The 17,740-nt window shown below is 38.8% G+C and overlaps 2 protein-coding genes across 8 annotated transcripts in view; one reads left to right on the top strand and one right to left on the bottom strand.

The window, feature by feature from the left end:
* The window catches only part of GALNT11 (polypeptide N-acetylgalactosaminyltransferase 11), a 40,086-nt gene extending 29,220 nt beyond the window's left edge, over positions 1-10,866 (top strand). For all 4 annotated transcript variants that reach the window (XM_089533600.1, XM_089533597.1, XM_089533598.1 and 1 more), the window contains exons 8-12: positions 586-738; positions 2,966-3,184; positions 4,582-4,686; positions 7,958-8,095; positions 9,883-10,866. In XM_089533600.1, coding sequence (XP_089389726.1) covers positions 586-738; positions 2,966-3,184; positions 4,582-4,686; positions 7,958-8,095; positions 9,883-10,014 — 747 coding nt within the window. In that variant the 3' untranslated portion in view covers positions 10,015-10,866. The remainder of the gene's footprint in view (positions 1-585; positions 739-2,965; positions 3,185-4,581; positions 4,687-7,957; positions 8,096-9,882) is intronic.
* Positions 10,867-12,765: 1,899 nt separating this feature from the next.
* The window catches only part of KMT2C (lysine methyltransferase 2C), a 192,561-nt gene continuing 187,586 nt past the window's right edge, over positions 12,766-17,740 (bottom strand). For all 4 annotated transcript variants that reach the window (XM_089533592.1, XM_089533593.1, XM_089533594.1 and 1 more), the window contains 3 exons: positions 16,772-16,845; positions 16,466-16,574; positions 12,766-14,752 (listed from right to left, as the gene is read on the bottom strand). In XM_089533592.1, the coding sequence (XP_089389718.1) occupies positions 14,660-14,752; positions 16,466-16,574; positions 16,772-16,845 (276 nt within the window). In that variant the 3' untranslated portion in view covers positions 12,766-14,659. The remainder of the gene's footprint in view (positions 14,753-16,465; positions 16,575-16,771; positions 16,846-17,740) is intronic.

Here is a 17,740-nt window from a genome sequence, read left to right as displayed (position 1 = left end):
TGCATGAGTATAACTTGTTTGTACTGGAGAAAAATAAGTAAGTGATTGTTGAAGCTGGAACTAGATACCTCTTGGCAATGTGTGATGTGAAATAATCATGCTAAGTTTCCTTGCTTCTGTTCTACCTCAGTGGTTGTTGCTTGTTGTTGTAGTTGTGTGCCCTGAAGAAATTTCTGACTTATGGTGACCCTAAGATGAAACTATCACAGGGTTTTCTTGTCCAGATTTGTTCAGAGAAGATTTACTCTTGCCTTCCTGTGCGACATGCCTAAGATCACCCAGTGGGTTTCCATGACTGAGCAGGAATTTGACCCTGTTCTGCAAACTATTGCACCATGCTACATTTCTTTACTAACAGTTGCTGCTTGCAATGGGAAATTTTACACAGAGACCGTTGAATGAATGAAGAATGTTGTCATGATTATAAATGGGATCTTTCAGCTGCCTAGAAAGATCGATGATGTATTTCTTTCAAGCTACACAGACACACTAATCTTGTCCAGAAATTGTGGATGCACTTAATATCACTATTCTGAAGTTTTTAAAAATCAAATAATTTGACTACACTGTTTTGTTTCTGAGCAGATCTGGATGTGTGGGGGAAAACTTCTCATCATTCCTTGCTCCAGAGTTGGACACATCTTTCGTAAAAGGCGACCTTATGGCTCACCAGGCGGACAGGACACCATGGCGCACAACTCTCTACGGCTAGCACATGTCTGGATGGATGAATATAAGGCAAGTGTGCTACTGCTGTGATAATAATTGGTAAAACCTGTAGCAGAGGGTAGAGATATCTGGGTAGCTGGTCACAACATATGGGAAAGATCCAGAAATTGTAGCCACATTCCTTGGAAATTATTGAGATGTATCTTGTAGAAGAAATAATAGGTACTTTGTACAGTACTCTTCTTTTTTAGTGCCTTCCCTTATGAAACTCTGATTGACTGAGGTTGTTGCAGTGTTGGTTCAGGAGAGGAAATGAAGGCTTTCCAATCTAGATATATAAGTGATGGAAGTAAAATATTAAATACTTGAACAGTCTTAAACTATATGGAAAGGAGAAATATGGGTTTCCATGCTAATTTTTTCCTACTGTATGGCGGGAACAAAACGTTGCTGTAATTACGATGTAACCTCAAAGCAGAGTTACATCTTGTAAGAGGTGTGTGACTCCCAGATCAGCAGCCTCATTAGTCCAGTATAAACAGTGAAAAATAACACTTCAAAATAAATGCAATTACCAACATTTTTGAGAATACAGTCGGCCTTTCTTATACGTGGATTTCTTATACACGGATTCAAGTATCCACGGTTTGAAAATGTTCAAAAAAAGTATACATTTCAAATATCAAAATTGATTTTCTATTTTTTATCCATTTTGCTATGTCATATTTAATGTGACTTGAGCATTCATGGATTTTGTTATCCATGGGGGATCTTGGAACCAAACTCCAGCTTATCACAAGGAGCAATATGCAGTGTCTAGCTCAGTGCAAAGAGGGTTTTTTTTCCAGGCACCTTTCTATGGAATATTCAACTGTCCTGTGTGAGGAAGGGCTGTTACTAGACCCTAAGAAAGGGTGTGGTTGTGCTTGGAGCAAACACAAAGTGACATGTTGACAGTGTAGACTATCTCATTCATAGGCATTCCAGTGTGAGAATTGATTCTACATCATAGTATAGCATTATTTCTACCACAGTGTTTGGATTTGGTTGAAGATGCTGATTTTAACTGAATAAGCAGCAGTTAAAATCAAAACCTCTATAAAGAAATTAGGGAGCTGGGCAGTGCACTGGAAACAAAACAATAGATCATCTCAAGTCAGAAACCTACATCTCTAGGAGATACTGTCTGGGATGGCAGAGTCTTATCTGGCCCACTACTTGATTTGGATGTCAGACAGTGTTCTGCATGACACCCTCATGGTATCAATAGCCAGCAGGTGGAAATGAGTAAGAACTGCATATATGTTTCCCAAATTAAGCACTGGATCATCCCACATGAGTCAACTCCACTTTAAGAATGGTGTCCTCCCCAAGATTGCATAGCTCCAAAACACATTGCAGAAATAATCCAGTTTGAGACTCCTTTAATTGCCCTGGCTCAGTGCTAAGGAGTTCTTGGAGCTGTAGTTTTGTGAGACATTTGACTTTCTCTGTCAGAGAGCTCTGGTGCCATAATAAACTGCAGTTCCCAGGATTTCCTAGCACTGAGCTAGGGCAATTAAATCTTGAACTGGATTATTTCTGCAGTGTGTTTTGGACCATAGAATTCTGTGTAGTCCAGTTGTTGTTTTGGGTCCAAGACTTCATCAGGTCCTTGGCACCTACAGTTTCTTACTCATTTCTACATATGGAAATGGCAGCTATAGGCAAATCAGGACATTGCCCCAAATACAATTCTGTGCCAGAAGATTTTGATAATGTCAATAAATGTTAAATGTAATATAGCAATGGAAATGTACAAGAATAGCCTTCATAGTACTAGAGGATTTTTTCATGACTGTGCTGACATTAAAGAGACACAACTGACCTTATGAAATGCTTGGATGCTTACATGTCGGAAAATCTATTAAAAATTCAGTTTGACCCCATTGGAAACAGATATTATAGCTTAGTGATAGTTACTCTTCAACTGTTTCCAATAATAACTGAGGATAAAAACTCATACTGTGTGTTGCCTTGGATATTTCAACGTTTAGTATATTTTTCTTATTTTAGTCTGTTGTCCCAATTTCTTTTGCTATTTTAAAGTTTACACTTATTTTTTCATGGACTGTATTTGTTGTACCTTTGGGTGCAGTTTAGTACAAATTTAGTTTAAAATTTGGAAGAACTAAATGCTTTTCTCCCAGTGATGTGTTTTCATTCTCACTTAAAAAATATATCCTGGTGTAACGTACTGGAATAATTGTTCTGAATTGTAATTTCCTCCATCTTTTCCTTATCTTTTTAAATTTAGGAGCAATATTTTGCCCTACGACCAGAACTGAGAATGAGGAACTATGGAAATATTACTGACCGTGTGGAACTGAGAAAGAAGTTGAACTGCAAATCCTTTAAGTGGTACCTGGACAATATATACCCAGAGATGCAAATTTCTGGGCCGAATGCCAAAGTTCAGCCACCAATCTTTTTCAACAAAGGGCAAAAACGACCCAAAACACTCCAACGTGGCAGAGTAAGATGCTGTCCTAACTTTTTGGATTCACTTTTCTGAATGTCTTCCCCCTTTTGTTTGGTCGTGTCTGATCAAATGTATTTTGGCGTACTCTTCTGACTAGCGTTTCTTCTTCTGGAAGCATGCATGCAATGAAATCGGAAATAATATTTCTTAAAGCTTTGGAGCCAGGAGAAACTAGTTGCTGTTTACATAATTTTTCTGGAAAATGGACATTACCTTTTAATTTTGATGTGCCCTGTGAACTGGTGCCATAAGAACCAATGTATCAGGACTGGACATAGTCTCTCTTAATTTACTTTGTCACTTCAGAAGGTGATTATTCATACAAATGCAATAATTCTGAGTGCAGAGTGTACTGTACAAAAGTCTTAACAGACTATTGAAATAAGTACACTTTATTTATTTATATATATTTAAAGACATTTTCCTTACCTTTCATCTGTACACAGCATCCCCAAGAGAGTACTTTGGATTGTGTCCTAAGTCAACACCTGAGGTTACAAAGTTCATATGTGCTAGGAATAAAAAAGTTTGAGATTCGAGACAAGATAATTGCACACACAGCTTTTGCTTCTCAGTTTGGTCAGTTGTTGCCTTTCACTTATCAGAAGCCGGTTCAACTGAAACTCAGCCTCTAGAATACAGATATGCAACTGTCCAATTTATTTCACATTTTTGCTGCTTATCCAGAACAAAGGTGTGATGTATTAAGATACTATGCATGTGATGGACAAAATTTAGACTAAATTATTATATTACACAAAAATAAGTTACAGTAGCCAATTGCCCCTTTTAATGTGGAAAAGCCACTCTGAACAGATGTTCGGGAATGGAGAAACAATAAGAAGTAGTGTTTCCAAAAGCAACATTTCTTCTTAGTGGTTGTAGGAGTTGCATTCAGCAGTGATACCCCGACAGATCTTGGAATAAAAACCTAAGTCATCACATTTTTTCTTTTCCTTTCTCTCAAGTATATAAACATTTTTTAGGACAATGCAGTTGTAGTATTACATTTTAGCTACAAATTTCTGTCTAGATCTGTGCTGTGATGCTCTGGTTGTTTCATTTGATAAGGCAGAAATAAGGTAACTCCTAAAGAGTAACTGCATGCCTTATCTCTGCTTGTAGCTTGTATCTTTGACATCTTTTTTGTCTTTTGGTATCAAGTGCAAATGGTGCTGTTAGTGTTGTATAAAAAGGTATTTTCTGGTCATACATGTTGTTGACCGGAACATACTGTCAATTTAGTAGTTCTTCACCCCAAACCTGTCACATCAACTCGTCCTCCCTCACAGGTTATATCAAGAATGAATGGAATTGTAGTTGGACATTTTCTTCTGTTTCTCAAATTTTTCTATTGTCATCTTAGCTGTATGCTCTTTTCCTCCTTGCAGTTACGTCACCTTCAGACAGATAAATGTCTGGTTGCTCAAGGCCATCCAAGTCAGAAAGGAGGACTTGTTGTGGTCAGAGAGTGTAACTACAGCGATCAAAATCAGGCAAGTAGCTCAAAGCCTGTACTCTTTTTCCTGTTTGCTTTGATGTAGCTGCCATTTTCTTGTTTGCCTGTTGTTCCATTCCTGTTTTATGTTGCTTATGCACATTTAGAGTAAAACGAACTCAAAACGCAAAAGGTGGCACTGGTGGCATATCTTGTCACTACATGCTCTGGTCATCTCTAACTTTGACACTTAGGACATCTATGGTTTCTATTCTATATTAATTCCTTCCTCAGTATTTTTAGATTGACAACATGGATCACGGTATCAGAATGTGATAGCTTTTTACAGGCCTCTTGTATTTTTCCTTCAGGATGCAGTCTATGTGTATGGGGATTTTAAAAAGCCAGATAAATGGTTTGACACCAGATCTAATACATTCAACTAACAAGCAGAACTATGAAACAAACAAACAAAAACTCATTTGCAATTCTCCATAGTAAAACAAAAAGGGAGAAAGAAGAAATCTTTGCATATATACAAACTAGATGAAGACAGATCTTTTTTAGTGGTCATTTGATACCAATTTACAAGAAATAGTGTTTTTAGCTAAGCTATGTAGCTAATGGTGGGCATCTGTTTTCCCTACTGCCAGTTTTCAATTCCTCTTTTTAAATTTGCTCCCAATCATGTTCCCTCTTCGGTAAAATGATAAAACAAATATCCTTTGCTCCTAGGTAGGATGCTGGTGCAAGGTGGGGAGAAGATGGCACATCAGACTGAAGTAGAAAATATTGCTTCACTTGAACCAAGCTTCTGGAAGCTTGCAGAGTCTTTATTTGCAGAAATGGGTTGCCTAAAAGCTGTTTCTAAGTGCTTATATAATCTCTTGCTGGAATAACATATTGATGGATCTGCTACTTTATTTTGCATTTCAAATCCCTAATAACTGATAAATAGTGGTTGATTAGAAAGTGGTGGGTCAGGAGAATAGTCAGTCAGTACTAAAAGCAGTATTGCTGTTTATCTTTTGTCATTGAAGGCATCTAGTTGTGAGTTATCTCCTATTGCTGAGAAGGCAAGAACAGTGTAGCTTGAGTTCTTTTTCTTATTTTTCTCCCTAGCTCCTCCTTCAATTACTGCTTTTGCAGATGCTGCTTTTCTCTTCTTCCTATTTGTTCTCAACATACCTCATCTTTGGTTTCATTACCCCCTTTAGCCACTGATCTATCTGTGTTCTAAAACAAAGGATCCTCTTTTTCCCCCATTGCTGCTGTGTAGCTTCTCATTAACTTTTATCCTTTCTACTTTTCTGTGCTGCTTGTGATAGTAAAGAAAACTGGAAAACCTGAACACACAAAAAGGAAGCATGTTGAAATTATGAGGGAGCAACCAGCAGCAGCTGCTGAAACCACAAGTGACTCAACTGTCTGCAGACTCTGCAAAGGCAGCAAAGTCAGGCACTGATCCCATTCACTGTGGCTCATGCTGCAGCCATTAACCTCTTTTCCACTGAGCTCATGTACTCTTCTTAGTAATTGCTTGCTATTTTGAAGCCTGCCACATTATCAAAGATGCTGCTAAACATACCATTTCTGATTGGAGAATAGTAATCATGACCACCAGAGGGTGCATCAACTGTGACCTGTTCTCAGATTAGTCTGAACAAAAATTCATTCAACTCCAGGATCACGAAGGGCTTCTTAGAATCATAGAGTTGGAAGAGACCTCAAGGACCATCCAGTCCAACCCCCTCATAGGGCATAGTTTCCAGACCTTTCACCATTTTACTCATCCTCCTCTGGACACACTCCACCTTCTCAGCATCCTTTTTAAATTGTGGTGCCCAGAATTCAAGGTGAGGCCTGACCAAATCAGAATGATTTGAATGATGGAACAGAGGACATGCTTATGTCCTCTTTCCACATCACACTGTTGAATCATGTTTAACTTGTGGTCTACTGGGACTCCTAGATCCCTTTCACATGAACTGTTGTCAAGCCAGTTCCCCATCCTATATTTGTGCATTTCATTTTTTTCGCCCTAAGTGTAGTACCTTACATTTCTCCCTGCTGAAATTCATTTTGTTAGTTTTGGCTCAGCTAATCTATTCAGGTCATTTTGAATTTTGATCCTGTCCTCTGGGGTGTTGGCTACCCTGCCTAATTTGGTGTCATCTGCAGATTTCATAACTTTACCAAGTCATTGATAAAGATGCTAAATAGCACTATCTTGTCAGGACCCTTACAGAGTGGCCCCCTCCCTTTCTGAGTTCACTGCCTCTTTTTCCAAAAGGTTTTTGTGGAAAAGATAGAGGATAGAATTATTGTTAGAACTTGCATAGTTCATACCCAAGAAAAGCACCAAATGCTCCAATAAACAGGCAAAAACATTTCTTCCTCCTTTTTGGAATTCTTCTTGTATCTAAGCTCTATCAAGATTTAGCCAGAATCTTTATTCAGGGAGAGCTTTGCTGACCATCTTTCCTCCCTTCCTCTAATAAATATATATTCATGAAAATATACTGTGGCTTAGTTAATGGCATGAAATGCCAATTTTTTGAAACACGAACCTACTTGTTCATTCAAACAAGTTCTTCTCCTTCTGTCTCCCATCAGCTATTTCAACTCTCAAGATAACATCCTTAAATTTATCTTGATAGTGAGAGTGACTTGCAAACCAACGGTCAATGCTTAATGACTTGTAGAACATCTTGGAATATCTGGTGTTAGATAACCTTGCTTTCAGTGAATGAAGTTGCAGGCAGGAACCTCAAATTGCTATAAAACATACTGAAATATATATCTTCACAGTATGGAAATCAGTACTTGTTTTCTGACACATAAACAGCTGTGAGCTGACCTATTTTGATATACTTGGCTTCCTTGTTAAGCCTCTCCAGGTGCATGTAACTGCATTTTAAGATGACAAAAATCCCAAGTAAAATCAGTGCAATTTCACTGGGCACAATTCTGGGGGGACTGGAGTCCCTATATATGGAGATAATTGTATAGTACAGAAATTACATAACTAAAGTTCTGTCCCCTGAGTCATACCTGAGAAACCTGTGTCCTTCTACACATTGTTGAACTCCCAGCTACTATCAGTCCCTGCATGCTCAGTGGCTAGAAATGGTGGAGTCCAATATCATCTGCAAGGTATTTTTAGTTTCCCTGTTGTTACTATACATTGGGGGAATTAATAGAAGAAAGAAGACACAGGATGTCACATTAGGTGCAGGAGGTGTATCATATTGATATAATCTGTTTTGCAGGTTAAACCATTTACATCTTGTCAGATAATAGTATCCTTTGATTATTGCCACCCTTAGGTATGGCTTTACAATGAAGATCATGAGCTAATCCTAAACAGTCTCCTGTGTTTGGATGTATCCGAAACCCGCACCTCTGATCCACCGCGCCTTATGAAATGCCATGGCTCAGGAGGATCTCAGCAGTGGGTGCTGGGGGTGAGTTGACAACGAGGTTAAGTAGTTTCAATTCTTTGTATGTTGGAAAGTTCTAAATCTAATGGATTGTAGGAGTAATAGTTCCCATTAACATGGTTTTCAGATGTCAGGTACTGGCTAGATGCTGTTGAGACTGCACAGGTAAAACCTTGCTGGCCTTACATCCTTAAAAGGGAAAACTTTCATCCAGTAGGGGTCCATCTGTGTGAAAAACATTTTCTCCTTAGGTTTACACAGCCCTGGGCTCATATATCAGATGGAGGATAGCAGTGTTCCATGGGGTTTGGGCACTGATAATCTGAATACTTCATGTGTTTACATCCCATTCTTTACCCCACAGTACATACTGTGTTTGGCCCACTCCACTGACTACCAAATCTTGCAAGCCCTTAGGGTAGCGTGGTTAACTGTAGCTAACTTGTAATCCATCCAAATATTGTTAGATTGCAGCTCCCTTCATTTCTCATCATTAGCTATGCTGTTTAGGACAAATGCCTTAGACCAGTTGTTCCCCAACTTTGGTCTTCCAGATGTTTTGGACTTCAGTTCCCATAATTCCTGCCTGCTGGTCAAGTGGGCTAGGGCTTCTGGGAGTTGAAGTCCAGTATACCCGGAGGACCAAAGTTTGGAAATTGCTGCCTTAGACCTTGCCTATTCCTTGAATTACCACATGGTTGTACAACCCAGCAACTCCACATCTGCTTTATATCCATATCCTCTCTCTCTGACACACACACACGCGCGCGTAGAGAAATCAGACAGAGCCAGCTGCCATCTGGTATGGACAGTTTATTGACACTGTGGCCATTACAACTGACAGTGTGATCAATTCAATATGACCATGTGGTCAAATCAATTGACTCCTTGAACTCTTACTTTTAAAGGCAGAAAAGCAGGTAGGGGAAAATACAGGATCGTTAATTATTGCATGATTGGTTAATACTCAACCTTTGGATCTGGGTGCAGGTAATAGCTAACCTTAGTAATTTACCAGAGGAAGGGGCAGATTATTTCTCTGTCTGGCAAGTAGAGATTCTTCCGTTTAATCCGATAGGCAAACGGCTCCTGTCTGGTTAATTAGGAAGAATTTCTCCTACACATACACACACACACACACACACAAAGAGAGAGAGAGAGAGAGAGAGAGAGAGAGAGAGTGTCAACCCACATCTGAAAACATGTAACAATTGCATGGCATTTTTATTTTGCTTCTAGAATGCTTTTAAAGAGGTTTGTGGGAATAATAATAAATAATAAATAAAATATTTATTTCTATACCGCTTTTCCTGGGAGATCAAAGCAATTTACAAGTTCAAAGGGAATATACATTTTAAACATGTTACAATATAATATACAGTCAAGAATACTGTGTCTTCAGGCCGGCCTGTTCTCTCCCTCACAGGCCCAAGGATGACAATGAAAGGCATCTATATATTCCCATGCTTCTTTCAGCTTGGTAAAAAGGACAGAATATGTATTTGAAATAGGCGCTTTTAACCTACCATGTCTAGTTATTTCAAAATCAGAATCTGTTTTGATAAATAAATTTATTTAATAAATATTATTTATCAATAATAAATATCAATAGCCATTGAAGCAGATTTCCCATGATTTTTCCTGCACTCCTGGTTCTAGCTGTGAGGGGAACGATTCAGAGTAAGGGTTATAATGGCACAATTGGAAGTTTGGACAGAAGCCCTAAGAAGATCAACTCTTATGATCTCAGCAATGAAGTTATCCTTGTTTTCTTTCATCTCAACTGTTGCTTGATACTTTTCTCTCTCCAGAAAAACAACCGGCTTTATCAGGTGTCTGTTGGGCAGTGCATGAAGGTGGTTGAGCCGTTCAGCCTCAAAGGATATGTGACCATGGCGATTTGTGATGGCTCCCTCCCTCAACAGTGGCGTTTGGAGAGCTGAATAACAACAAAGACTCGTTTCCTCTATAGCCTTTAGCTGAACTGGATTAGGACCTGAAGCTCAAATTGATATTTCTGACATTCAGCACTTAAAGCAAATATTTCTAATGATGGAACAGAAACTGTAACTATCACGTTTTAATCTTTACACAAGCAGAAGTGCAATTACGTTCTTAGGAGTTCTCTGGCATCTGGAAAATATTCTAAATAATATTTAGAACAATAATGTGATTTAATTAGTGAAGAAATGCAACTAAAGCATACATCCTTATTGTCAGAAATGTACTCTGTTTTGCTGTTATTTCTTGCACAAATATCATGGTACTATACTTTCATTTGGCGAATGGCTGAATTATTTTAATTGGTCTTCCATCATAGTCCTTTGTGTATTTCATTTTAGTCCAGTTAATTTAATATTGCATAATTGCAATTTTATCTGTCCTTTGTCTTGCAGTATTTAAAATAGTTACTGTAATTTAATTTTGATGACTGGCCAGTATCCAAACTTATGCAAATAGACATCTCCTCAGGCAGCAGGACTTCCCCCACCTCTTTCCATAGTGTGCTCTGATCATCTCCTCTGGGTAAGGGCATCCTTTTACAGACCTAGAAATGGATGTGGCTTCAGATTATGGCCAGAATTGGGTAGGGCAAAGTCGAATGGAAGGTACCTTTGACTGTGGCTTGCATGAAACTAGGATTTTAAAAGAAAAATATGACACGTTATTGTCTGGTCTCTGTTGCCATGCAGTGAGGTTAGCAGAAACAGGTGTATGCTATATATGTTTAAAATGGCTATGAAGATGTAAGATATATATATGTATGTATGTAAATAAACTGCAAGAAACTTGAATTTCTCAGAAAATGAAAGCATTTCTTATATGGGATTCATTTAGCACAGATTTTAAACACAGGCCTGAATTACATCTACAGTTATAACTATCGAATCAGTGGTAACCTAAGTCAACATATATATGTTGGGTTACATTGGTGGGATACAGACCGCCCCTTTGGAGTGGCCTGCACCTGCCCCTTTCCCTGACGGATCGGGGCCTGAGCAGCAGCAGCCCCAGAAGCCCCGATCTGCGGCTTTTCCAGGCCTTGGGAAAGCAGCAAAATGCTGCTTCCCCAAGGCCTGGAAAGGGGTGTCCTTGGGGCTTCATGCCCCAAGGACACCCCAACAGTGGCGGGGAAAGGGAGAAAGGGGCCACTTTCTTTCTGTATCGCTGGCGCAGCCATTTAAAGGCTGTGCCAGCGATACACACAGCAGAAAGAGCTCCGAAATGGAGCTCGTTTCGGTGCAGCTGAAAGGGTGCCACAAGCACCCTACAGCGGTGCCATGATGACACCTGCGCCACGCTGTTTGGACATAGCGCGTCTGTCACGTCAAAATGGCGGTGCCCATGTAGACAGGGCGCGGCCATTTTGCTGTAGAGAGTATGTCCTAGCGTTGCAGGGCATCTGTAAAGGATGCCCTGAGGCAACCCTAGTACGTATCCAGGCCAGAGCTTTGTCTGGATACTGCCATTGATTCAATGGGTCTGTTTTAATTGGTGACGTGATTAACTGGATTTAGGCCAAAGAAATGCCTTGTCATTGGATTTTGAGGACGATACATTGAGTGTGATATAGTGGTTTGAAATGTGCAGATACATTGATTGCCGTGGATTAAAATTGGTTTCTGAGCATAGCAGTTTGAGTGTTGGACTACAACTCTTGAGACTAGGTTTTGATTCACTGCTCAGCCATGGATTTCTGCTGGATCACCTTGAGCACATCACATACTCTCAGCCTCAGCAGAAGGCAAAGGCAAACCGTGCTTTGAACAAATCTTGCCAAGAAAACCCCCCGATAAGAGTTGCTGTAAGTCAAATGGGTTGAAGGCGGACAGCAGGATTGCTTTACCTACCATGCTGTGTTCATATGCAGTGGCAATAATTGTATAAACTCAGAAATACAAATCTGCTGCGATCTTGTTCAGTAATTATGATGTTGCAGGCCGTACTGCTAATCACACCAGTTCACCTTTATGGTCATTGCTCCATTGGTATGACCTAAAGCATCTCCCTCAGAGGAATATCTGAGGTACTGGGACATAACCAGTCCTTTCCCAGTAGTGGGAAACAGCTCATTGCTTACCTCTCTGGTTTCCAGGGTCCTAGAAATTCCTTGTTGGGGGGAGGCTGCATGGATTAGAAGATTTTGTGGGGTAGCACTGGCAGATGTAGCTATATTTTCTAATGCTGGAGCTCAGCAGGCATTTTCAAGATAGCTGTAATAGCTGTTTCATTGTTGGGTAGAAACCTTGAGCTACCTAATAATGTGTTGGGTTTTTTAAGAGTAAAATCCAAAACACACTGAAGAAATAATTCAGTTTGAGACTACTTTAACTGCCCTGGCTCTTTATAGGGAATCCTGAGAAATAATCCAGTTTGAGATTGCTTTAAATGCTCTGCTCAGTGCTAGGGAATCCTGAGAATTGAGGTTTATTGTGGCACCACAGCTGTCTGACAGAGAAGACTAAATGTCTCACAAAACTACCATTCCCATGATTCCCTAGCACTAAGCCAGGGCAGTTAAAGTGGTCTCAAACTGGATTATTTCTGCAATGTTTTGGACCTAGGAAATCCTCCTAGTTGAAAACTTTTGGTTCTATATTCTATAGGGGACACAATGCAGTCTCCTATTAGAAAGCAGCTGTATGTCTACATCCGAACACAAACAGGCATTCTCAAATGAAATATATAGGTGATATTTATAGATGTAAAATATTTTATTTGTAAATGCTGATCTTCCAAATCTGTTTCCACAAATTTCAAAGCCCATAACACTCTGTATACTTCAAAAATTCATTTTTGCCAACATTAGATAACTATTATACAGAACAGAAAAAAAAACCTGTAGGACAAATACTGGTAGGATGTTGGAATATTGTACAAGAGAAGAAAAATATTCAAGAAACAAATTTCATACAGCTATTTATCAAGAGAAAAATATATACAATTGATTTATTCTGTAAGATAAAAATACATCATGCCATATACATTACAAGTTCAGAACTGTATCACTGAATATACCAACAGTTTTACAGTCCACTTCAGCTGTGCACACAAAAAACTTCATTTTCTTTAATATTTAGACTGTGAAGTGTCAGTACCAGAATTTAAAGTACAAAATAAAAAACTAACCTGGTTCAAAATGTTGATTAGATTTCTACAAGCAAACACAAACAGTGTTTATTTTTTTAAAGAAATGTAAACAAAAACAATCCATACAAACACATCTTTAAATTACATTTTCCAAAACCCTATTGCGAGAGTCCTGCAGATGAAAGCACAATTACATCTAATTTTTTTCCTTGTTTTTATCTTTAAAGAAGGCAGCTATTGTATTAGACTTACGCTTTCACTACACATTTCTATTTTCATTACATGATTTTAGTGTAAGCTGAACAGTTCATGTAATCCCCTCTACTTTTTCTGGGAAAGAAAATCAGTGTTCAGCTTCTATTTTGGGTGGTTTTAGCAGTTATTCACAGTTATCACAAATCCTAAGCACAAAAAAACCTGATTTAAGAAATAGGGATGTAACAATATAATACAAACAAAATAAACCAGTCAGTCTACATTTTCTCGGACATCTACAAAAGTCATAGCTGTAATATACATGCTCTGCGCCAATCTTAAGGGTTACTTAAAAAAGTTATTGATAGAGCACAATTGAGCCTGCTTCAAAGGTTAAAAAAATAAAGTAAAACCTCTCTTAAATTGAGATTTTGGTTATTCCATAACAATTTTAATGGCATACGTTTAGTAATACATGAGATCATATTGTAACATCCCTATCAAAGTTTAATAATAAGCACCTGAACTGCTGCAGAGTCTGGTAGCATTTGGTCAATTACTATTTTTTATACTGTTCTTTTCTTCTTCCTGAAAATATTTACACTTCTGTACAAAGTAACAGGGTTTGTTAGTTCTGCAGGGAACAGCAGCAGCAGCTTGGCTTCTAACTCTTCCTTTTAAAAATAGCTTCATTCACTTATTTCAATAATAAATACAAAAAGTTTCTCTTATTTTACAGAAATCAAAAAACTACAATAAACTGACTCATGGAATCAAGTATTTTAAATGTATTTTAGTGCAAGTTATTTTTTCCCTTAGCTCTATCCCTAAGGAAGTCGTTTCAGTACATTCCTTGTTCAGTGGTGTCTACTTTTATTTAAACTTATTTTTATTCTGTATTTAGAGGGCCTGCCCCTTTAATAAGTAAGGCTGTGGCCAGCACTTTGGACGTCTCCCTTTCGCTGGTGATTTCAGTCTACATTCATTGATGCCACACTGCCCTTTAGCAGGTCAGCTATAGCTTCTCTGCCCAAGTTCAACAATTTCTCCTTAGTGAGTTCAAAAAATCAAAAGTGCTGGACTGGTCTGGAGATTTGTTGCACCTCTTGTATCCCCGGGAAGCCAGGCACCAACTGCGTATCCCGTCAGCTTGCTTCTGATGCTGGTTTACGTGGGAGTAGAATATGCAATTTATAGAAGTGATTGCTTTCACACACCCCAACCTCCAGCCTGCAGAACATCATCATCAAAATCACTTCTTCCTTGGGACAAGCAAACCCAGGAGACAGCAAAGGAATGCATCTAGTTCATCCATTTTCGGCAGTTTACAGCTCCACAGTGACATGGAATCTTGTGCTGATCATCTTCAAAATCAAACTTATAGTCGTAACAGAGCTGAAAAGAAAGGTATGGTCAGTCTGGGTTCATGCTTGCAAAACCAATAGCACTTACTGAAGATATATTTAGCACATTCCTAATGTTGTCATGCATTGTTAGATTTTAAGTGGCTAGCACTAATTATGGATAAAAGAACAACTTCCATCAATACAGCTGTGAATTGCAAATTCATCTATAATGTAATGAAACAACAGTCTTGGTCATCTTGGCTTCTGGGGAGAGTTCAGTTTTCATAATCTTTCATACAAAAGGGAAATACAATGGCATGGACAATCCTAACTTTAATATTCAATTATGTATCTTGACACGTCAGGATCTTGTCTAGTTATAGCCACCCTTCCAAGTCCCAGAATTCTCATTTCTTCACTGCAGTCTCCATTCTGATTAATGACTGAGCCAAGGTATGGAAAATCATGAAGTATTTCAATGCCTTCATCATCTACTTCATCTATTTCAATGCGTTCATCATCTTCAATTTATGTAAATCATCTGTGGTCATTATGTTTGTTTTCTTAGTGTTCAACTGTAAAGCTGCCTTTGCACTTCATTGACTTTCTTCAGTAACCATTCCAAGTCTGTGCTATTTTCTGCTAGTACTATAGTGTCAACTGCATATCTTAAACTGTTGATGTTCCTTCCTCCAATTTTCACACCTCCTTCCTCGGAGTCTAATCCTGCTTTGTGAATGATATGTTCAGGATACAGGTTAAACAGGGTGATAAGATACAGTCTTGCCTGATCCCTTGCCAATTGGAAACCATTCCATTTTTCCTGATTCTGTCCTAATTGTACCCTCTTATCCTGAGCATGGGTTACACATCAGAACAATCAAATGTTATCGCACACCCATTTCTTTAAGCACGATCATGATCTATACCAGTGCTCCCCAAATTGTGCCCCTTTAAGAGATTTTGGACTTCAGCTCCCAGAAGCCTCAGGCATGTTGGCCAATAGTCCAGGATTCTAGAAGCTGAAGTCCAAAATCCTTTTAAGAGCACAGTTTGGGTACCACTGATCTGTACAACTGAAGGCTTTGCTATAATCTATAAAACAGGCTGATTTTCTTTTGAAATTGTTTGGTGCACTCCATTACCAAACATAAATTTGCAATATGATTCCTAGTGCCTCCTTCTCTCCTGATCCCAGCTTGTACAGCTGGCATTTCTCACTACATATATGGTAAACCTCTTTGTAGTAGAATTTTGCGCATCACTTTGCTTGCTTCTCCTTTCTCGGGGACTGGAAAGTATACTGAGTGCTTCCAATTTACGGGGCACTGTTTTGTTTCCCATATTTTTGAAACAACTCTATTGGTATGCCATCAGCCCTAAATAGTGTGTTGCAACAGGCATTTTTACATGTCACAACATAGGGCTGAATCAAATGTGCAGGCTGAAGTTCTAAAATTTTGGCATGGGAGATACATATCTCAATGTATTTGGGAACAATTTTTCCAGTATTATAAAGCATAGTGTTGCTGTTCTTCAGAATGGCTCTTAACATATGGTCTAAATGCTGAGCTGTTCATGGAAGGGACTACAGTTGTCACCTTGATCAGCCAAAAGCAAAATGAACTCATGACAGCCTTTCAGAAAGAAGAAATGCTGGTGGATTTAGTTCCTGCATTTTTGACCTAGAAATTTGCAGAAAGAATAACATATTTTTCAGCTATAAAGATTCAAATAATACCAGAAACCATACAAATCATACCTCCTCCCCCTTCTGGATTCTCCTACTAGAACTGATGATGATTTTATGTCCCCTTTCAAAGGTTACAACCTCAGCCACACAGTTTGGTGCACAGGAATGATTAATATACCTATAAGAAAAAGAACATAAGAAACTCAACCATAAATTTTAAAATGCAAAAGATGTAAACTGATTTTACTGTTAATAGTCATGCCCAGCATTGGCTCCACCCAGATGCAAGTAATTGATCTTAGAAATGCTGTATTACACCATCAGCATTTCAAAGTGAGTAAAATGAAAATAGCTGATTTCCAAAAATGATACCACCTTGCAGGACCTCCTGTCAATGTGGCATCAATGACATGATCGTTGTCAATGCGGAACATGTACACTCCACGATTCTAAGGGAGAAAGCAGAGAGAAAAGGCAATCAAATTTGTACCATCATGGAATTAAAAAAGTGATGCATAAAAGTATGTGCTTTTCAGATTCAGATTCAAGCATGTTTGCTTACTAAAGAAGTGGAAGGCTGGTCTTTGAGACTACCATATATACTCAACTATAAGTTGACCTTGAGGTCAGGTGCTGGGGCCAAAATTATGGATTTTGCCATGACCTGTGGATAGGTCGAGGGTAAAACTTGGAGGCTCCTTCCGTGTGTGTATTGTGCATATGGCAAGAGAGACTCTAATTGAGCCTTTTCTTCATGTTTCAGCTTTCATTTCAGCCAAGCGAGGGGCGGACTCTTAAACAAACTGCAATATCAATCCCAGGATTCTTTCTGCTTGGCCCCTTCTTGCTAAACTCCTCTCCGCATGGCATGGGGAAATCTGAAAGAGCTGCTATCACGTTTCCATAGTGATCCGTAAATAAGTCAACCTGGGATTTTGGGGTCAATTTTTGGGTATAAATTTTTAGATTTATAGAGGCGTATATATGGTAAATAATCAAATGGAAAGGGGAACAAGGTGCAGGACCTTCAGAGGCAGACTCAAGCACATCTTCTCAGTTCCTCTAAATGCATTGCCTGTCACACATAATCTGTGCCTACAGTTACAGGGAACTAGCAAAGACGGGTATTGCTCTGAACTGTTCATATGTGTGCCTCCTCTGTGTAGCACAGGGGAAGTGTTAACACTTCCAAAGGGGGCTCTGTTCATGTATCTCAGTTCATATTTGGCTATACTTTGATACAGCTTTGGAAAACTTTCCAAAAACACTTGAAGACAGGATACAAGATTTAAACATTCAAAAAGATTCAGATTCACTCAATGAACACCTGTATAGTTCAGATTC

This window comes from Sceloporus occidentalis, unplaced genomic scaffold (genome assembly GCF_023333645.1).
Source record: "Sceloporus occidentalis isolate IW3139 unplaced genomic scaffold, rSceOcc1.0.p SCAF_7, whole genome shotgun sequence".
Taxonomy (NCBI): Eukaryota; Metazoa; Chordata; class Lepidosauria; order Squamata; family Phrynosomatidae; genus Sceloporus; species Sceloporus occidentalis.
This window is presented reverse-complemented; position numbering and strand designations above follow the sequence as displayed.